Source organism: Trachurus japonicus, chromosome 6 (genome assembly GCF_045865225.1).
Source record: "Trachurus japonicus isolate A0001 chromosome 6, Traja_1.0".
Classification (NCBI taxonomy): domain Eukaryota; kingdom Metazoa; phylum Chordata; class Actinopteri; order Carangiformes; family Carangidae; genus Trachurus; species Trachurus japonicus.
In genome coordinates this window covers 5,668,229-5,686,466 of record NC_140912.1, presented here as the reverse complement: position 1 = coordinate 5,686,466, position 18,238 = coordinate 5,668,229, and the positions used below count along the sequence as shown (strand labels likewise).

At 42.4% G+C, this 18,238-nt stretch overlaps 1 protein-coding gene across 1 annotated transcript; it reads left to right on the top strand.

Moving 5' to 3' along the window:
- Positions 1-140: 140 nt before the first annotated feature.
- Positions 141-18,238, top strand: smc1b (structural maintenance of chromosomes 1B). The gene is made up of 25 exons (XM_085778452.1): positions 141-296; positions 660-848; positions 1,392-1,504; positions 1,963-2,166; positions 3,342-3,580; positions 3,754-4,006; positions 4,276-4,416; positions 6,675-6,757; positions 6,858-7,065; positions 7,261-7,446; positions 7,586-7,777; positions 8,076-8,222; positions 8,329-8,466; positions 8,683-8,799; positions 9,116-9,222; positions 9,484-9,625; positions 10,205-10,350; positions 11,075-11,228; positions 12,653-12,733; positions 12,850-13,003; positions 13,129-13,283; positions 16,582-16,733; positions 17,256-17,325; positions 17,711-17,821; positions 17,912-18,238. Exons 1-25 carry the CDS (start codon positions 188-190, stop codon positions 18,032-18,034), a joined length of 3,714 nt encoding a protein of 1,237 aa, XP_085634578.1. The 5' UTR covers positions 141-187; the 3' UTR covers positions 18,035-18,238.

The window sequence follows — 18,238 nt, the reverse complement described above, 5'->3', positions numbered from 1 at the left end:
AATGTGGCCGTATCACGAGGTGAAAATGTATTACCGGTACATAATGCGGCGTTAATGCCGCGCTTTAACACACCCTGTTGAGGAACGACTCGTTTCCCGCGTCGGTCTGATCTGGACCAGCCGCCATCTTGACTGACCAACAGAAGAAGCTGCTGACTCACGGCAGTTAGAGCCACCTTCTTAAAACATGGGTTATCTGAGACAAATTGTTATCGAAAACTTCAAGTCATGGCGAGGGAAGAAGGTTGTCGGTCCGTTCATGCGATTTAATTGCATAATTGGTACCAATGGATCTGGTGAGTGACCCCCCCCCCCCCAGTGGGCGTTAAGTTAGCTGTAAGTTAGTGACCCATGGCTAACGTTAGCTAGCCAATACTCGGACAACCCCAGCTGGGAAAAATGTGTTAGCTTGATTGATTTTTGTTCATACCTCCTCCTGGACAGGATAAAAGTATAATAAAAGTTTTCTGAATACCCTTATGACAAACAGTTGCCTTAACGCCAGTATATAACCAGTTCCAGATAAGGAGCAGGCCTGGACTAATGTTAGCTGTAACTTAACGTTACACGTCAAAGAAGTCATTGCATTGTATTGTCCTATAACCTCACTGTGTAAACGTTTCACTAAATACAAATTAAACATATCGGGGCCAAACCAGGCAAGTCTAACGTGATGGATGCCCTGGGCTTCGTCATGGGGGAGCGGGCGGCCTCCCTCAGAGTGAAGCACCTCAGGGACCTGGTCCACGGAGCCCACGAGGGGCGGCCCGTGACCGACACTGCCCGCGTGTCCATGTGTTACCGCGATGATGAAGACGAGGAGACCGTCTTCTGTAGGACGATCACCGGTGAGATAAAATTACTAAGCAGAAGCATGTTTACTATAGGTTTATCTGTTTTTAGGACGCTGCATTAATGCGTTTCCAACAAAAACGATGAATATTGAAAACATAGCCTATGTCACATCAAAATGCATTATGTAGTTATTATTCGTCATATATTGTAATGCACAATTTAAACGAGGTTGCTATGAATGGGGCTAATTTGTAATAATATGTGTACATGTATGTGACCCTGTGCAGATGGTCAACCCAACAGGTATTTGAACTTACTGGTCCTGATGCAGACCTGTCTGTATACAGACTGAGCTTTATTGATATTTCTTCTGTTGTAGAGCAAGTTACATCTTAATCATTTCACTTAACACAAAACTAATTAGACTGATAACTGGAAATATGTGTTTTTCTTTCATAAGTACAGTAACAACAGCAGATACTGTGTATGTTATACAGTTATTCAATGAGGAGTTTGGTTCCTTCTCAAAATAAATGCCTCAGTCAGTTTTTGGTCAAAGCTGTCTTAGCCTACCTGCCATTCATTGTATTTTTCAGGTGACTCCTCTGAGTATCGGGTCAATGACGTGCATGTTGCTCTTGCAAAATATTTTGAGGAGCTACAGAAGATTGGCGTTGTGACCAAAGCTCGAAACTGTCTGGTGTTCCAGGTAAAGTTTGAAGGGACTGCACTGAAATGTACAAATAAACAGAAAAACACTCAAAGGGCACTGATATCTGCAGATCACAACATTGTAAAGTGTTATACATACAGTACCACTTAAACTTATATTTGCTGCTTTTTGGTCTTTATGGTTTATTTATGTTGTTGGTTTAAAATCTTCACACTGCTTTGTAACCTATTTCCAGTCTGCACAGAAAGCAGGACCTGGCCATACGTTAACAAAATGTAGATGATATTCTTTCTATTCAGCACATAGCAGATGTGGTTGTGTCTTTATGGTGGATATCCAATGTGCCACAAAGTGTTTGAGTAAAAACAGAGATGAACTAAAGCAATTGAAAGAATATATGAAATAGTGGCATATTGGAAACAAAAAATGATAACATGAAAAGTGAGGTGCAGGCACAATGAGTAACAGCTGTTAAACATTATACTCATCACTAGGGGGCGGTAGAGTCCATAGCTTTGAGGGATCCAAAGGAGAGGACCAAGATGTTTGAACTCATCAGTCAGTCAGGGGAGTTCGCTGCAGAATATGATAGAAAGAAACAAGCCCTGCTTAAGGCCAAAGAAGACACACAGTTTCACTTCAACAAGAAGAAGTCTGCCACTGTTGAAAGGAAGCATGTTTCCCTGGAACGAGTAGAGGTAAGTTTACACAAAGATAAGAAAGATAATGTTTCTGTCAACCAGGAGAGTTGTTAACTCTCATCATCCCCAACATTACATCACACTTGCCTGTAACATTCATAAACACAACAGGCTGGCATTCATTTATTATCTCTTAAGACAAAATGCTTCAGGAGCGTTACCACTAACAGAAGAGCTCATAATGCATCCATGCTATGATGAGGTGCTCAAAAATCTTCAACAGGAACACAGGTACAGGTGTTGAAACTGTGATGCAGTGTACACCTTCCCACACCCACTAACCCTAACCCCACACCCCACAGTAAGCAGATTTTGTTAAAGCCCCAGTATGTAGGAATTCCCCCCATCTAGCGGTGCGGTTGCATATCTGAACGTATTCTTGATGTTGCATTCACGTGAAATGGGGCGACGTCAGACAGACAACAGACGCTGCATGTAACAGGATAAACAAGCGTCTATGTAAACAAGTGGTCCGCCAGCACGAGGCAAAACAATACAGGCGTGACAATATGTTGTCATGGTGATGTGGTATTGTTTACCTGACCCACGTTTTACCATCTTTCTCTCGTCGAGTAAAATGACATCCGGTTGGTTTGCCGACGGCCGTCTGCCTGACTGCACCTGAATGCAACACCAGTGCCTCCGTCCTTCCTCACACTACACAGTGGTGACAGTTTTAACAGGCGCTACCTGGAAAACTTTCTCCCCGAGCCGACAGCTCCGCTGAGTTTCCGTGGTTACCTACGGTCACGCTGCCACTGAATGTAAAAAATGGCGATGCAACATGGCCGCCTCGGTTCGGTGCATCGCCCACTTATGTATTTGTAACCACTTGTAACAACTCATTCTAAGGTACCAGAAAGCTTTCATTTGTACGCGGGTGTGATTCGAATTCAGTGAAATACGTATTTTTGAAAGCAATATTTGATTTTTGCTAATAAAAAGCCAAATAAGTTACATACTGGGGCTTTAAGAAAGTGTTGACTGCACTGCATCTACTTTTTCCTTCTTTTAGAAAACTAGGATGGCTTCATCTCATTTGACATTGCAACATGTTGCTCTGACTCTCAGGAATAGCACCATGGACTGTTTATTATCACCTGAACGGTTATGTATATTTAATTATTATCTATTGTCCATCAATTGAATGGTCCCATCTCTTGCTGTTCCAGGCTCAGAAGTACCAGGCACTGGTTGATGGGCTTGACTATAATCGCCTGCAGCTGAGCCTGGCTGGACTCTACCATAACGAGAAGGCCATCGACATTCTCAGCAACGATCTGAAGGAGAAACAGCAGGCTGCAGCTGCAAAAAACACTGAAATGGAGAAGTGGGAACAAATGTTCAAATCACACAAGAAGGAACATGGACGCCTCACTAGAGAACAGCAGCAAGTTGAGAGGGAAATTCGGTATGTTGTGTGTTGGAGAGTTTTGAGTTCATTTTTATGGGCTGTTTTTTTCTGTGAAGGGATGTTAATTAGGCAAGCATTTGATTCCAACTTAATCCACCAAACATTAAATACAAATACAGAGGTTGTCTATGACAGAATTAAGCCAAGCCTTGTCTCACTCTGTTACCCAGTTCCCAAGAGCATGTGCAGTCCCAGACTCAGTCTCAATACATCAAAGCCAAGGTTAACACATCCCATCACATGAAGAAAGCTGAGGCAGTCCGTGATGCCCTAAAGAAGAGTCGGAAACTGCTTGCCACTAAAAATCAACAGCTGGCACAAGGTCAACAGGAGATAGCTGAACTGGAGAGGACCTGGAGAAATTACGAGAAGCAGCAGCAGGCAGCTTATCGTGGAAGGAGCGCTGAGCTGAAAGAGGATCAAGTGAGTGTGTGTCAGAAAACGTCTACGTCCAAAAGAAAATTGCTTGTAAAAAATCAGCAGCTTGGGGCACCGAGTGGCGCAGTTTTTTTTTTCTTTCTCTACCTCCCTGTTTCCTGTCTCTCTCAACTGTACTATCTAATAAAGGCATAAAAGGCCTAAAAAATACTTTAAAAGTCAGCAGCCAGCTGGAAAACACCAGGGAACAATACATTAACTAGTGATATCATCATCTCATCATTATCATGTTTTTATATGTGTTTCTGCTACAGTTGGAGCGATACAAGGAGCTGAAGGAGCTGATCCGAAAGCAGGGGGCTGTCCTCACCCAGCAGGCAGAGAAAGTGAACTGGGAGGTGAAAGCCGACTACGAAAAGTTGGCTATCGACTTGCGCAGAAAGAAGGAGGTGGAGGTAAAGTTGGACATACATTTTTGCTGACACTGCACATTCATTCAGAATTCAAATTCATGAATATTCACAGACTTACAGAGGAACTATGCAGGATTTGTAGCTTAACTATGCTGCATTTTTACCTCAATTAAACAGCTTTCCAGTAATTGTGACAGTTTAATAAATAGCTTAACTTGTTATGAGGCTGAAAAACAACTTTGCAAGATCAGAGCCTCCGACCCGGTGTCCCAGCTCTCGTCTCTGTGGCACCGCCACACAAACGCGCCCCGTAACCTGTAATCTCTTGTTTATGACAGATAATGGGTCGTTCAGACCAAAAGCGTCAAAAGACGCTCTTGACGCTTTTCCGCGACGCTGGTGGTCTGAACACCCTGGCGTTTTGACGCGCGTCAAAGAAGTTGACGTCGGTTGTGGTTGGTCATCCATTTAAAGGGGCCGCGACATCTACACTCTGATTGGTTGCCGCTGCTCCGCATCATCGCTCATTAGCATAAAGTTCAGGAGATTTCAACTTTCTCCTGACGCTCTCGCCCCCAAAACGCGACGCCAACGCCTTTGACGCTCTTCAACGCTCCTCGACGCTGGTTCTCATTGAAAATGAATGACTTCCGGCCACCGCGACGCTCTTGACGCTTTCGGTCTGAACGTACAGTAAGACTACACAAATTTACACGTCCTAACATCGTATATGATATATAACTTTATCTACCTCTCTATTGATAGATGTAAACAAATGCACATGGCCAGGAGGAGGGTTAGCAAAACAGTGGAAAAGCGACCGGACTTACATAGTTTCTCTTTAACAGCTGGTGAAAAAGACATGTTTCATACTACTGAATCAGTCATGAGCCCTATTCGCACGGGATTAGTATTACCTAGGGACGTCTGGTAATTTGTAAATTACCCCCCCACGCCTGTGTTTCTTGCGGTGCATTCGCACGGGATAAGTGAAGTCTGTATTTTTACTCGAATTTACTGACATAAGGCTCCGATATGACGTCAGAGCTGTGCACGTAACATCCCCTGCTGTCACATCCATGTGCGAAGCAAATGTAAATAAAATGTCAAAGCAGCAACGTGACTTCGCAACAGTGCAGTTGTTGTCGCAATAACGGGCCGTCATGGCATTTGTATTAAGCCTGTTGCATGTCATCCATCTCAGTATCCTCCTAAATTTTGCTCTTTTTATGGATCTGAGCTGTTTATTTAAATGGGTCTCCAGTAGGGCTTTGACATTTGTCCAAAAAATCATATTCGAACTTTGTTTGTTTATTAATATTAATATTCGAATATATTCGAATATTTATGGATCATATTTTTTTAATATTTTGACCCCCCGCCCGAAGCGACCGGATTGTCCGACGGGGGGGGGGCGGCGGCGGCGGTATAAGTTTCGCTTTCACTGTCCTGCATGCGCGCTTCTCTCTCTGTGTGTGTGTGTGTGTGTGTGTAGTATGTGTGCGCGCGCACGCATGCCAATAAGAAACAGCGCTATGCGGAGATTAATGAACGGATGACATGCTGCGGTGGTGTATTTGCGACAATTAAAAAAAAAAAACGGCCCTCCACTCCTAAATGAATGTAGAGGAAACACATATTTCAACTTCTCCCTCCGTGGTTTGTAGAGTATCTATGGTGGTGGCACTCGCAGCCTTTTGCTCCGCCATTGTTTATCAGTAAAGAAGTGTGAACAGGCGTCAGGCGTTAACGAAGTGATAAATAATGCTTATTACAGGTTCGAATATTTAGAGCTGCCCTAATATTCGTTCGAATATGGTTATTTTTTTAATATTCGAATTATATTCGAATTTCGAAGTTCGTTGTCAAAGCCCTAGTCTCCAGCACTGATACGAGCCCGTGTTTGCACCTAAAACGCCTTTGAAAATGCCGCTCATTTTTTCCACCGAAGCCTCCATGTTTCAACCTGTACAGTCTGGTTTCAACCGGGGAAGAAGTAGAAAAGGCGCGCAATAAAAACAACAAAACAAAAAATGCCCCTCAATTACTGAGATGCAGAGTTGCACGGGACTAGTTTTACCACGGGACGTCGGTCTTTGGTGAAATATAGTAGGTCATTTGAAGGGTATTTTTACTTTACAAATTACTGACATGGCGCATTCGCACGGGATTACGTAAAATCACAGACGTCCTTCGCAATTATTACAAATTACCAGAGGTCCCCAGGTAATACTAATCCCGTGCGAATAGGGCTATGGATAGATAATTAATTGTACCACACCTGAAACTGTTTGCTGTAGGTTGGCCTCAGAAACACCCAGACTCAGCTGGAAACTTTCACACAAAGAGCAGAGAAGCTGGAGCAGTATGTGGAGACCTGCAAGTATGTTGTGTGGACACATCATGCCAGATAGGAAGACACATGTCTCTGACTGAGGAAAGGATGTAAAGTCACAGAAAGAAACACTCTCACTATGTCGTAGGTTATCCCTTGAGGAGCAGCGACAGCAGGAGGAGAGCCTGACTGCAGAGCTGCAGCGGGGCCACCAGCGCAGCCAGGAGGTGAACGAGGAGCTGGGTCAGGTGCTGGAGGAGCTGGGGAACGCCCGCTTAGACAGACATGAGAACCGTCATCAGCTGCAACGCAAAGAGCTGTTAGAGAAGCTCTGCAGACTTTACCCAGACACTGTGGTAAGAGACAGACTGGCATTAAAATGAGACATACAGTCTCATTTCAGCCTAGATTTAGTATTCTGAAAGCTGGCAACCAATCCCCACAAGTAGAAAATGTGGCTGTATAATTTCGGAAAATGTTCTTACATGTAAAATAACAATCTTTAATCTGTAGAAGTTATCCTGAAGTAGTTTGTTCCCTCTCCTGTCCAGTACGGTCGACTCTCTGACTTGTGCAGTCCCATCCATAAGAAGTATCAACTGGCTGTCACTAAGGTGTTTGGTCGCTACATGAACGCTATCGTGGTGGCCACAGAAAAAGTGGCCCGTGACTGTATCTCTTTCATTAAAGAGGAGCGGGCAGAACCGGAGACCTTCCTGCCCATTGACTACTTGGATGTAAGTTGAAACTGTTTCCAAAGTGAGTGCTGACTATATGGCTGAAAATGGAAAGCCCTGTTAAATCTGCAGTTATTGGTTTCTTTGTCATAAATACAGTACATAGAATCAATTCTAACCCTCATCCTCGTGTGTTTAGATAAGGCCTCTGAATGAGCACCTGCGGCAGGTGCCAGGTGCTAAAATGCTGATGGATGTTGTCCAGATTAATGCTGCCTCAGCTCCCGCCCATCTGAGAAAAGTGCTTCAGTTTGTCTGTGGCAACGCCTTGGTGTGTGAGACAATCAAACAGGCCCGGAGTGTGGCCTTTGACAGGAAGGAGCGCCACAAGGCAAGCTTCAACCTTGGTCATGCACATAACAAAATGCAACACATGTTATTTGGTTAAGTCACTGTTATTTCTTTTTTGCTATCTCCATCAATTTCCCTTGACAATACACTGAAACAAACATCTGACAAGAATTTTCAAAATTAATCACCACACTTTACAAATTGTAAAGAGGAGACAAGTTGCATGCAGCTATGCAAAATGCTCAGACTAAATAGTAAAAATCTAATCTAAGTAAGAGGGGACAAATAAGCCTTTTTAATATTAAAACTTGAAGTTAATTCAGAGGTGTTTTCTGTAGACCGTATCTCTAGATGGGACACTGTTTGCAAAGTCAGGTGTGATCTCTGGAGGCTCCAGTGACCTGCGGAGCAAAGCCCGCTGCTGGGATGACAAGGCCATGGCGGGTCTGAGAGAGCGCAAGGAACACCTGACAGCTGAGCTTCGCGTGAGTGAACACATGATCTAAACGGCAGTAACCAAAACTTTTTAGCTAGTTCTGTTGATTTCATTTACTATGTACAGACAGAAGAGCTTCTCCCTGTTTATGACAGGATCTGATGAGGCTGAAGCGGAAGGAGTCGGACCTGAAACAGATCGTTGCTCATGCTCAGGGTGTTCAGACACGCCTCAAATACACCAAAACTGAGCTGGAAAACCTCCAGAAAAAAAACATCCTCAAATGTCAAGCGGTATAATTTCTACTTTACTATACTCTACTGTTCTTTACTGTATGTACACCAGAGCCCCAGATGTATCACTCTCACCTTTAATTTCACTGATATTGTATAACAAAGCAAAATGTTTGTATAAGGGCATATTGTATCAAGATAACACTGGATTTAGATTCAGATTCACAAGACATACTTTTTATGTCATGTCCTGCCCTGCATGTCTTTGGTTTACAGGAGATTTCTCGTTTGGAGAGTGAACTAGCAAACCTGGACTCTCAGATCCAGATGCAGCAGGAAGGTGTGGAGGCTAAAGATGCAGAGATGAAGAAGATCAGAAACCAGATTGACCAGGTTCTTCTGTCTGTAGATCTTCACATCCTGTTAATGCATGTCAATTCCAACCGCAGTTCATTTCTTAGCCTCGACATTGTCATGTAAACCTGATAATTGTATAATACCTCATTAATTCACCTCATTTCCACAGGTCATTACAGTTATTAAAAAATGTTTTTTTATTTTGTTGCTGCTTTGTCTCATTCCAGAATCAAAAGATGAATTGTTTTCAGCTGTTAAGAGTATTTCATTGGCCTCCTTAGCTTTTGGCTGGTGGACAACCCTGGTAGCAGAAAATGTAACTAGCTATGTACTCTGTGATCTGTCCATTCAGATGGAGGATTTGGTGTTTTCTGACTTTTGTGCTGAGATCGGTGTGGACAGCATCCGCGAGTATGAGCATAAGCACCTGAAACTGCAGACAGAGCTCGACAAGAAACGGTAAGACAAACAACAGTACAATAATTTGTGCTGAACTCAACCAGCCAAACCTGGAAATATTTCAAAATGTCAAATGTCCCAGCAAAGTTCACTTTTGCTGGTCTTTCTGGTCTAATACAATTCCAACAAACATTTCAGTTTCAATGATTTCCATACTAACTACCTTGCAACCGTACAGTTAACAGTATTTGTCCAGTGTCTTCAAAATTCCATGTATTTAACAGCATAAAGACAAGATGCATCATACACCTCTCCCTTCAGGTTGGAGTTTGAGAGTCAGTGTGCTCGCCTGAATGCACAGTTAGAGTATGAAAAAGACCAGCTGGAGCAGCAGAAGAAGAAGATCCACCAAATGGAGGAGACCATCAACGGGGAGGAGAGAGCCTTGGCAGAGCAGAGAGAGGTATTACCTTATGCTTTCCGTTCCGTGTTAGAGTTAATGTACAACAGTTTAGTTCTGTTCGACCATCTCTTGTGATGTGGCAGTGGGTAAAACAGAATGACTGTTTTCGGTGTAGCAGCAGAGCAAGCTGTTTGCCTAACTCCCCCCTGAATATTAATCCTGCTCCAAAGCTGTAATTAAAGGGATAGTAGCATTTTTTTTAAAGTGGGGTTGTATGATCTACAAATAGCCCCTAAGTACTTTAATTGCAGTAGAAGACTCTCTGCACTCCTCCCGTTAGCAACGCCAGCCCATAGTCCTGCCCAGAGATTTACGACATACAGTGTTGTGAATGGACCCAAAGTCCAAAGGGTCCAAATAAAAACTGTGTTTTTCCTGCACTTTGAAGGGCTGGAAAAAATTATATTATAGCGAACGATGGAACTGTGTATTTTTTTTTCACGTAAAACCTCTTTTAGGCCACGAGATCATACAACCCCACTTTTAAAAAAAATGCTACTATCCCTTTAAGGTTTTAGTAGACACTTGAGATGTTGCACAGCACATCAGATTTGGTCATTGTATGTTTCTGTTCTACAGGATGAGGAGAAGTTGCTGGTGGCGGTGGAGGAAGTTCAGAACGAACTGTTCAGGCTGAAGAACCAGCTGCTCTCTAAGAAGAGCCAAGTTGCCACTGCCAAAGCTGAACTAGACCAGAAAACTCAAAGCCTGAAAGGGATCAACAAGTAATGTTACAAGCTAACACAACTAATGCTGTGGCTACTGATACTTTGCTGCTACAACTGTTGTTACTGCTAATACTGAGGTTTCCATTGTAATGGGTACATGAAGTGTAAAGTACTGTAGTGGTGGGTAAACAGGCCAAAAGGCCACATGACAATCTGTCCACTCCAGGTACAATCACCGCCATTGACCTCACTATCACCAGTTGTGCATATGGCTGCCTCACACAAAGTATGTCGCTTCAAATCTGTGCATCTTGTTTCTATGGTGACTTTATTCTGAAAACCTTGACCAGATGTTGTGAATTATATCTGTATGTGATTGTCTGATTGTAAGTTGTAACAGTGAAAAATAATAACAGTTATATACAAATCTATGAGCTCCACCAAAAGATCAAATCACATGATTGGAACCTGTTACTGCTGCTAAATAAGTGTTCCATTATTATAAAGAATACCACTGGAGAGCTACTTAATGTATAATATAAATGTCTTCTGATGAACTTGAAAGTTCATTTTCATCATAAGTATTTGTAAAAACATTACTTTAAAGCATCTCCATTCTCATTGTAATGGGGTATTTACACTCTGGGGACTCTACATTATTATACAATTTTGATTTTCTGCAATGTGATTAGTTTCTGGTTGAACTTTGATACGAGCATGGAGTATAACATCTTGCTGGTGCCTTTTGGTGAATACTTTTTTTTGTCTTTCTTTTTCCCAGAGAGTTGGTGACACTTCAGCGTGAGGTGATGAGAGCAGAGACTGCTTTGGAGCAGAAACGCCTGGCCAGACACAACTTATTGCTGGACTGCAAGATCCAGGGTCTGGTCATCAGTCTGCTGGCAGGGAGCCTAGATGAAATCAGTCAGGTGCAGGTAGGGGGAGGAGCTCTGTTTTGACCATTCAAACCTCAGTACTGAGCAGTTTTGTTAATGTTTTACATGTTAAAGGTCCAGTGTGTAATAATGGCAAGGTTTGTTGGCAAAAAGTGTATAAAAGCGATAAAATAAAATTAGTTTGGTTTTCGTAGCCTTATAATTATTCTTTTATACTGTGTAGTATATGTAATAAGGGTGTTTTAAATTATTTAAATTACAATGTCTGTATGTTAATCACAAACCACCAAATTCTGTAAGTTCTTTTTTTACGAGGGTGAGCAGTACTCAATAACCTAAACACGTTACACAGAAAACAACTTGTTTTGCCAGATAGGAATAATAACTGGTTGGGGCAATGTCTTTTCTTTAAATGGGAGGGCTTCCTTTTAAAAGTAAAATGAAGAGATTAAAGGGATAGTTCACCCAAAATTCAAATTGCACTCACTATCTACTCACCCTCATGTCGACTAAGGGCTGGGAGAAGTTTCAAAGTCCTCCGTGGCTTCTCTGAGTTACAGGGGGTCTCGGCGTAGCAGTGCATGTCCATATAACGGTTGCAAATGGATACCACTTTTCTTCGTAACAAAAAGACACACCAAAAAACATCCAAATACCTCCATGCTGCTCGTATGTAATGTCCGTCTTGTATTGAAGCCCCGAAATGCGAAATTGTTTCGAAATTTTTTTTATAAGTCTATATTTCAAGCTTGTTTGTAGCGAAAGCTCCTCTTCCTGGTCCGTCCAGTTTGGACGAACCAGCATGGAGGTATTTGGATGTTTTTTGGTGTGTCTTTTTGTTACGAAGAAAAGTGGTATCCATTTGCAACCGTTATATGGACATGCACTGTTACGCTGTGACCCCCTGTAACTCAGAGAAGCCACAGATAACTCTGAAACTTCTCCCAGCCCTTATAAGGGTGAGTAGATAATGAGTGCAATTTGAATTTTGGGTGAACTATCCCTTTAACAGTCCGAGAGCTCACGACCACGCTCACAGCTTTCATGTCCAAAGGCCTATACACTGTTGGTGGTGTCTCTGGTTGGCCCTCGTGGTCTGCGTCTTTATAAAGAAAAAGAAAAAAGCACACGCATCGGGCTACCTGGCCTGCCTATCGATCAGTCTGTGGGCCTGTTATAACAGCCAGTAGGCTGGTGCAGCTGTCCGTCAAGAGATTGCATTCACTGCCTAAAATAAGCGAGTGAGCGCTGCAATCTAGAATCTGAACGCTGGATATCACGGTTTTCCCCTCATTTTACACACTGGACCTTTAATTATAAATAAGCTCAAATGATCATATTTTGAATTGAATAAAAGACACTGTTGGAACCACCTTACCAAGTTTGAGGGAAAAAGTAATTGAAGGGCTTGAGGAACTTTTGGTGTCATTGTTTCCTGATGACTGATTTTTGTGGTTTTACAGCCGGACAGCAGTTCAGCCAGCATCTACGAGAGAGAGGCACAACTAGTCATTGATTACTCTGAACTGATGCCAGAGCTGAAAGTGAGACATCAAGTTTCATCATTATCTTCAATTCTTTTGTGCTGTTTATTCATAAGACCAGTATACACCAAAACATTTGCACAACACACCAATACACTAAATATGTATATGTACAGAATCTACAGGGAGAGGAGTTGGAGGCGTACCTTGAGAAGCTGACGGAGTCTGTGTCGTCCACTGAGGCTGTGCTGCATCGCACCACTGCCCCCAATCTGAAAGCTCCGGAAAAAATGAGGGAGGCGAAGGAAAAGTTACAGGAAGTGAGGGAAGGTATTTCACTTTTCATGGATCAAGTGTTACTGTACCTGTACATTAGGTTTTATTTCCACATGAGATTTGAGTTGTAATAATACTGATTTGTAGTGATCAAGCTCTGTCTCACCCCCCTCATTCAGCCTTTGAAGCCAGCACCAAACTAGCCAGAAAGTGCAGTCAGGAGTTTGAGCGAATCAAAGCCCAGCGCAGCAACCTCTTCAGCCAATGCTTTGAGCATGTGTCTGTTGTAATTGACCAGATCTATAAAAGAATTTGCAGGAACAGCAGTGCTCAGGTAAACCAACAAAACCTTGGTCACAGACTCAACTGTACCTGACTGACATTGTTGGCCTGGTAACCAACCACTATACTATACTAGGTACGAGTACACTTAGACGTAGACTTATGAAAGAGCGCTGGAATTTTATTTGTTCAAAGGCCATAAAAGGCACTACAAAATCTTTCATTTAATTTTGACTTTGTGTCTGTATGTTTAATTTAAGCAAACAATGTCTGGAGCGGTCATGATACTATTGCTCCAAACCTCTTAGCTTCTTTAAGACTCATGTATAGACTCTACATCTGTACTTTGAAAACAAGAACCAGGTCTCATCATTCTCACTAGTTTTAAAGGACAATTCCAGGCGAATTCAACTCGGGGGTGTATTTTCCTATCATTTTAGGTCTAAAAGAATGAATCTGAAGATTTTCAGTTTAATCGCTCCTGTTTTGCGGTAGTTGCGTCTGTCCGCGCATCGCCATGGCAGCAATGAATGTGAGTGGATGTAAGTTCCGCTGTTTAGGCTGTTTACATCCCTCAAAGCCGCAATTTTTTTTTCCACAGACAGCGTCAGATGGCTACTCAAACATGCACCGAGAAGTTTATTTACTTCAAGCAAGCCGACATGTTTGTAAAACTAGATCTAATTCAAAGTCTCCCGGAGTCTCGCGCGAGACCCAGTTGCCGTGCTCGGTGTGTTCAGGAGCAGTGGGAAAAGCTATAGTTTGTGTCATAAATAGAGTTGAGCCGGATACTCGGCTGAAACGAGTATCCGGTACGGATAAAGCACTTTTGCCGAGTACGAGTATTATACGAGTAATACGAGTCAATATCTGTGCTCGGAAAAAAAAAAAAAAGATTGAATGAAAATCCTCATTGGGTAGCTGGCTGTGTCTGCGTTCTGTGATAGGCTACAGCCCCTCCCCTACACACATGCAGGTGAGTTGCTGTGTCCCGCTCTGATCACTCACACACAGAACAGCTGACAGCTGTCTGTCTCTCTCTGTCTCTCCCTCAGTCACTCAGGTCTTTTCCCTTAACGTTTAGGCTTTCTTCAGCTTCAGCTTTGTTATTACTTCAGTCACTTACTTATGAACCAGTAGAGTTCTGGTAAACGTGGGTTCGTTCAGACGTGGTGCCGACTCGCGTTGCGTCTCTGCCTTTCGGTGTGGAAATAAAATAAAGTTAAAAATTAAAAATCACACTGATCATTTAAAAAAAAATTAAAATAAAAAAAAGAAAGTTATGTTGAGTATGAAAACTCTTGTTCATTACATTTTACTTAATAATTGCAACCACATGTGTTGTATTCATTGTTGCAAAACTTGTTGTGTAAATGAATAGTTTGTTTGCTATCATGATCAAAACCGCATTGATCTGAAGCTCAATGCTGATGCTGTCCTGTAAATAGTTTTCTAATCAGCAATAAATATAACAATTTCTGATCAATCCATATCAATTGCATGCTTAAAATAACATACCGGTTAAAGCCTCGCCCATTTCAAGACAACCCGACCCACTTCTGGGTTAAACCCCGCCCACTTCCGGTTTAGGCCCCGCCCACTCCTAGTACAGATACAGATACAGATAATTCATATGGTTAACAGATACAGATACAGATACAGATAATGCTGTACTCGCTCATCCCTAGTCATAAACACAGGAATATCAACTCTTTACTTGCTTCAAGTAAAAAAAAACTTCTCGGCGCATCTTTGAGTAGCCATCTGACGCTGTCTGTGGAAAAAAATGTACACTTCAAGCAAGTAAAGAGTTGATATTCCTGTGTTTATGACACAAGCGGTAGCTCCTACTGCTCCTGAACACACCGAGCACTGCAACTTCGGGCTCGCGCGAGACTCCGGGAGACTTTGAATAGGGCTGCAGCTATCGAATATTTTAGTAATCGAGTACTCTACTGAAAATTACATCGATTAATCGAGTAATCGGATAAAACGTATTTTTGCTTGGTTAAAGAGCAATTATGAATACACAAGAGAAAATAACATATTTCACTCAATAATGAATGACCAATTGGTTTCCTTTTGTAGAATCAACTGTTTTTATTTCTTAAATTCACAAGCAAGTATTTTCTGGTCTTGAAACATTACTAAAGAGGCGACTGCTGCTAACATAAATAAGAATAAATAAAACACAAATAAAAATAAATTAAATTAAATTACTTTCAAGATATCAAAAATAAATAAAATTAAATTACTTTCAAGATATCAAAAATGTTTTCTGTGGAGATGCTGCAACATGGAAGACGTGCTGCTGTGGTATGCAAGGGCCGTGTTACAACTAGAGTGCCTATAGAGAGACATTTTCTGTCTTTTTGTCGCCTTTTTCCTCCCTCAGTCAAACACCCACGTCCGCCCCCCCCGTTAAGGTTTCTACCGAATCAACGGTCTCACCGCAACAGATGGTTCACGTCATGATAACTTAAGTATTTTGGCCATTCAAGCTACCACAGTCCATAGTCCTTTTCTTTGTTTGATATTTCAAGAGACTTTGGTTAAGTAGCCTAACCATGGATAGCTCCTAGGCAGGATTGTTCTGCTGTGTTACCGCCACTCGCCACCGCCCCCCCGTCATCGCGGCCATCGCCTCGCCGCCGCCCCCCTCCCCATCTCCGCATCTCCGCCGTCATCCGCGGCGAACGGCCGCGCGGGGGGGGGGGGGCGTGCACGGTTACGTTCATAGGTTACGTTACGGCGCACGTTGTGCCACATTGAAAGTCCGTGCGGCCGCTTGAACTACAATTAAATTAACGATTCCTCGAGGCAGAAAAAAATCCTCGGACCATTTTTTGTAATCGAGGTACTCGAATTACTCGAGGAATCGTTTCAGCCCTAACTTTGAATTAGATCGACTTTTACAAACATGTCGGCTTACTTGAAGTAAATAAACTTCTCGGTGCATGTTTGAGTAGCCATCTGATGCTGTCTGTGGAAAAAAAATGCGGCTTTGAGGGCTGGAAACAGCCTAAACAGCGGAACTTACATCCACTCCCATTCATTGCTGCCGTGACAGACGCAACTACCGCAAAACAGGAGCGATTAAACTGAAAATCTTCAGATTCATTCTTTTAGATCTAAAATGATATGAAAATACACCCCCGAGTTGAATTCGCCTGGAATTGTCCTTTAACTCACAGTCTTTGGCCATGGAAAAGTTGTTCAAGTTCAGAGAGATATTAAAAAGTATCTACATTTAACAAGGTATACCCTGCAGAAACCCTGTGTAGGAAACAAGAATAAGATGCTTTGAATGTCACCATAAAATAAATTAATACAGATTTGATGTGCTCCAGGCCATTCTGACTCTAGACAATCCAGATGAGCCATACCTGGGAGGCATCAACTACAACTGTGTGGCGCCTGGAAAACGCTACATGTCAATGGATAATCTGTCCGGTGGGGAAAAGGCTGTCGCTGCTCTGGCCCTGCTATTCGCCATCCACAGGTAATCCTGAAAGCTGAGTGCCAGAGACTAGATTACATTATATACTAGCCCAACTCTGAACCTATCCCTTGCATGAAATGAGGTAAAGGAATCACTAACAAATTGTCTGTAATAGCACCTCATTATGACTAGAGTTAACATTATAACTCATTTATAATGACAGATTAAAGTGCCACCTTCCTGTTTCACCAAAAGTGATTGAACAAAATCAACAGTTCCTTGGTGTAAATTGTGTGCTGGACCGCTGGATAATACTCCCAAGTTCAAAACAAAAGAAATTGCTCACACCATAAAATATCCTTCATATCCTGCAGAGTTTAGCTTGTAATGAACATGAGATGTTAAATCGATGAACGTACTAATATGGTAAGGGTGGATCTTTTCTATCACATCATCAACTTCAGTTGATCAGTTATGTTACGTCAGTGATCGGCACTGGCTTGGATGTTTGGCCAATGATAGTGCTTACTGTACTTTGCCTGCTCTGTTTAGCATGTTGGTATTTTCTCTCATTTCTCTCAGCTTCCGGCCTGCTCCTTTCTTTGTCCTGGATGAAGTGGATGCAGCCTTGGACAACACCAACATCGGCAAAGTAGGTTTCCAGCTGTATTCAGTTTGTCTACTTCCTGCTAAACACACAACTGTGGACACACCTTGTGAAATATGCCAATAGAAATGCCATGGTATTTTGATGTCATACTCTCCGGCGTGTGTATTTACTGCTTTTCTGTGTTTCACATGGTTAGCATCATGTATAAAAATAGCAATTGGGGAAAAAAAACATCCAAAAAATGGGTATAGGACAGGTCAGTTCAGGCTCTTTGAAATGTGTTTGACACAAAAGCTGCAGCACTAACACCACAAACCTGAAGTGTAATTAGGTTCTGTGTGTTCATCTAAGCACTATTACCCTATAATACTGTTCATGGATTGTACTTAGATGTGGTATCTTGTGTGGGTGTTTTGTTTTCATCCAGGTGACCAGTTTCATTCGAGAGGAGTCCAGAGGAAACATGCAGATCATTGTCATCTCCCAGAAGGAGGAGTTCTTCTCCAAGGCAGACGCTTTGCTGGGAGTCTACTCAGATGTAACACATGTTTATGACTAATTGTAGAGAAACTCTTTAATTTCTTTACATGTCAGTGCAGTGACTACATTATTTCACTCTCCCTCACAGTGTGATGAGCGCATGTTCAGCTGCATCCTGTCCCTGGACCTGCGACCCTACCCCATGGTTGAAGACGACAATGGGAAACAGACCGACATGGAGAAAAGAGCACAAAAGACCAGATTAATATAGCCAGGAGTCACATGCATGGTTGTTTTCATTGATCATATCTGTTCTCAATAATCATTAAATAGTGACTTCTGTGTTCCAGTTTAGGCTCCTTTTGTTGTATTGATTTTACTGAACAGATGTTTGTAATTTGTTGAATCGTTTTCCTGGGTTAACCGTTTAAATCTCACGGTACTTAGCATTTGAGTGGATTCCTGAGCGGTGTGT